This window comes from Poecilia reticulata, linkage group LG12 (genome assembly GCF_000633615.1).
Source record: "Poecilia reticulata strain Guanapo linkage group LG12, Guppy_female_1.0+MT, whole genome shotgun sequence".
In the NCBI taxonomy this organism is placed as follows: domain Eukaryota; kingdom Metazoa; phylum Chordata; class Actinopteri; order Cyprinodontiformes; family Poeciliidae; genus Poecilia; species Poecilia reticulata.
In genome coordinates, this window is record NC_024342.1 from 24839226 (window position 1) to 24842552 (window position 3327).

The following is a 3327-nucleotide window of genomic DNA, read 5'->3' on the forward strand; positions in this document are numbered from 1 at the left end:
TTCAGTAATTTGCATTATTTTATTGGGGGGAACACATTTTACCTTCTGTAGATTTATCTTACTAAAAGCAATTTTGCAAATTTTCTATGTATCAAGAAAGAAAGAAATATAGGTCACAATTTAATCAAAATCAGRGTTTAGGTCACTTTATTTAGTCAASTTTATTAAATTAAAAAAATGTAGATGTGGTAAAAGTCAAAATGCAAAAGGTTTGGTTATTTAACCACAAATATTTCTGTCTTAGCCAACACTTTCTGCTGCAAGATAAGTCAGAGGTTTACGGCCATACTCATAAAAATTAAAAACATTTACGATGAGAACAAAATTATAAAATTACGAGAAAAATGTCAAAACAATTTTGAGAATAAAGTTGAAATAATGTAAGAATAAAGTCAAAATAATAGAATAAAGTTGTGATATTTTTAAAATATAGTCAAAATAATCAAATAAATTGAAAATAATATGAATTTATTCTGTTAAATCTGACTTTATTCTTGTACGACTTTAAAAGTCTTTATTTTTTTTATTTTTTATTTTCTTGTCGTGGTCYTAATACTCCATCAAAGTCACAATATTTTATTTTGTCCTAAATAAAAATAGAATCCAAACTTAAATCAGGGGCCCCACACAATCTTTCCAGGGGCCACAAATGGCCCCCGCCCCACACTTTGATCTCCCCCGAACATAACGGAGTTTCAGATATCTCCCCTCATTTGGTCTGAGGTAGCTCTTAGTGACGTCGGAACCACGCCGGCGGTGGTGACGTCAGCCGTCACGCCGGTGACCGCCGGCCCCGGCGTCGTCTCCCGGACCATGATGACCGGCCCGGCCGTGTTGGCCGTGTCCGGCTCCGGCGCCAGCGTGCTGCCGTCTCCCGAGGTGAACGTCAGCGAATCCGTGGTCACGACCAGCAAAGGCGGGATGGTGGCGGCCTCCGTCACGTCCACCACTACTTCCTCTTCCTCTTCCTCCTCCTCTTCCTCAGTCTCTTCCTCGGAGGACTTCTCCTCCCCCTCCTCCTCCTCCTCCTCCTCCTCCTCCTCCTCGGATTCCTCGGAGCCTTCGGAAAGCTCCGCCAGGTATCGCTGCGGCTGGTTCTTGTCCGGGATGTCGGCGTCGTGTCTGTGGCGAATCTGCGGAGAAAATCCAAAACGAAGCGACAATAAACGTTTTACTCTTCAGATTTCTGACTTTATGCTCTTTAAACGAACCAGACGACATTTAGAGGGAAAGAAAGTCGACTTTGATTAAAGTTTTTTTTTTTTTGTGGAAAACGGTTTTGTTTTAGCTTGTCCTGTCTCTCAAAACTGTTGTCTGTTAAAACGGAGCATTAGCAAATAACATTACCCTATAATGTTGCGATTTAACACTTCCAACATTATGACTTCACTTTATTCTTATCATATTATGACTTTACATATTTTTGTAAAGTTTTTGCAGTACTAATGATTAAATAAAAAAATCWGTAAAATTGACTTTTTTATCAAATTAATCGATTAATCATCAGAATAATTGATAGATTAGTTCATGTTTGTTTTTTTTTTTCAGTACATCAAAACACTATAAAATTATGTCACTGTTTAAYGGGCTAGTCCAGCGTTTCTCAAAATGGGCCTGCGGGCCCTTCAAGGGCCAGCAGGTGGCGCCATGGCGGTCTCTGAGGGAAGAAAAAAAAATGCAAAACTTTAAAAAAATGCAGCTAATGCATTTTATCTGATATTTTTAAATGTACTTTTTTAAAAATCATAAATTATAACCTTTATTTCAATTATTATTAGAAAATATGAGTTAAAATAACTTATTAAAATGTCATTTGTCATGCTCATCTTTCTGATTAATCAAATTAATCAAAGATGGACAATTAAAATCAAACTTCTAAGGCTGCATTAATGCTAAACAAATGTGATAAAAGTGATAAAAACATCCTAAAATAATTTTTCCTTTACAGATTTTATAGAATCATCTGTTTATTTGCAAAGAAATCCCCATCCAGAAGTTGGTCTAGTCAAAGCCCAGATGAAAAATGTTGCAGAGGAAAAACTGAAGCGAACCAACATTAGACAGAAAAGTTGGTCAAAAATCCAACAAAATAACAAACTAATMTTTTCCATTCTGGAACCATCTTTGTTTAATTAGGTAATAAAACTGGGAAATTTGTAAAGTTTAAATAGAGAGAATAAAAACAAAAATATAAAAAACACACCTGTAACTCAATAGTGTGCAAAAAATGTGAAAAAAATTATTTAGATTGTGGATTAAAACTGATTTTCAGTAATAATAAATATAACAGAAAATATTMRTATTAAATGATGGACGTTGCTGTTTTGCAGTGTTTTTGTGTTTTTACCGGTTTCGCTTCCATCGTCGCCGTGAGAAGAACAACRAGGAGGAGAGCGACGTTCAGCAGCCTCATCTCTGATTGTTTACCGTCTCTAAGAAACATCAACAAGAAGCACATTTAAAAAACACACAGGTCACTTTAACACTGCAAAAACACAAAATCCAACCAAGTATTTTAGTCCAGTTTATAGTACAAAACGTCTCATTACATCTGAAATAAGACAAAACTAGTAACTCTTCTTCAAAGTATCRGAGTTTAAGTTAATAATTATTTGATAATGATAAAAAGTAAAACCAGATTATTTCATTTTTAATGTGAAAAATGTCATGTTGAAATGAAAACAATCTGTCCTGCTTCCCTTAAGTAGTTTTGTTTCAAACATCAAAAATACTTGGTYAGATTTTGCAGTAAAATTTTATTACTTTCTCTAAACTTTGACAAAACTCCATGAATATATAAACAAAACTTTATTAAAGTAGATCAGAAATCCAGCAGCTCCTCACCTGTTGTGTCAAATCCTGTGTTGAATCTGAAGGATTCAGCGTTTCGGTGCAGAAATGCCTCTGAGCTTCCTGCAGGCTGCTTCCTTTATCTGGGCCGGGCTCAGCGGGGGGCGGGTTCTGGTCGGGTCGGGTCGTGATGGACGGCAGACCTGGGCGGCGGTTGTGTAAGATCGGTTTTCCCTGGTCTGAGGTGCAGAGGAGGAGCAGAGCGGGAGGTTTACCACACGGTCCAGAATAACCAGCAGCTCTGTGTGTCCAGACTTTTACTGTGAAATCAAACCTACAGGAAATGACACTGAACACGCTACTGAACACGCTACTGAACACGCTACTGAACACGCTACTGAACACGCTAACTTTTAAATTTAAGATAAATCATGTTGAATTTATTCAACTGTTTTAAAATTTACATAAAATGTTAGTTTTGTCTTTTTCAGACATTCACCAGACTTTAAATTTAAAGTCTATGAAAAATTAGCATTT

The 3327-nt window shown here is 36.5% G+C and overlaps 1 protein-coding gene across 1 annotated transcript; it reads right to left on the reverse strand.

Annotated features, from left to right (window-relative positions):
* Positions 1–524: 524 nt before the first annotated feature.
* LOC103474034 (proline-, glutamic acid- and leucine-rich protein 1-like) lies at positions 525–2935 on the reverse strand. Its single transcript, XM_008424752.2, has 3 exons — positions 2845–2935; positions 2348–2432; positions 525–1133 (listed from the first exon to the last, which is right to left on the reverse strand). Exons 2-3 carry the CDS (start codon positions 2411–2413, stop codon positions 696–698), a joined length of 504 nt encoding a protein of 167 aa, XP_008422974.1. The 5' UTR covers positions 2414–2432; positions 2845–2935; the 3' UTR covers positions 525–695.
* Positions 2936–3327: the final 392 nt, after the last annotated feature.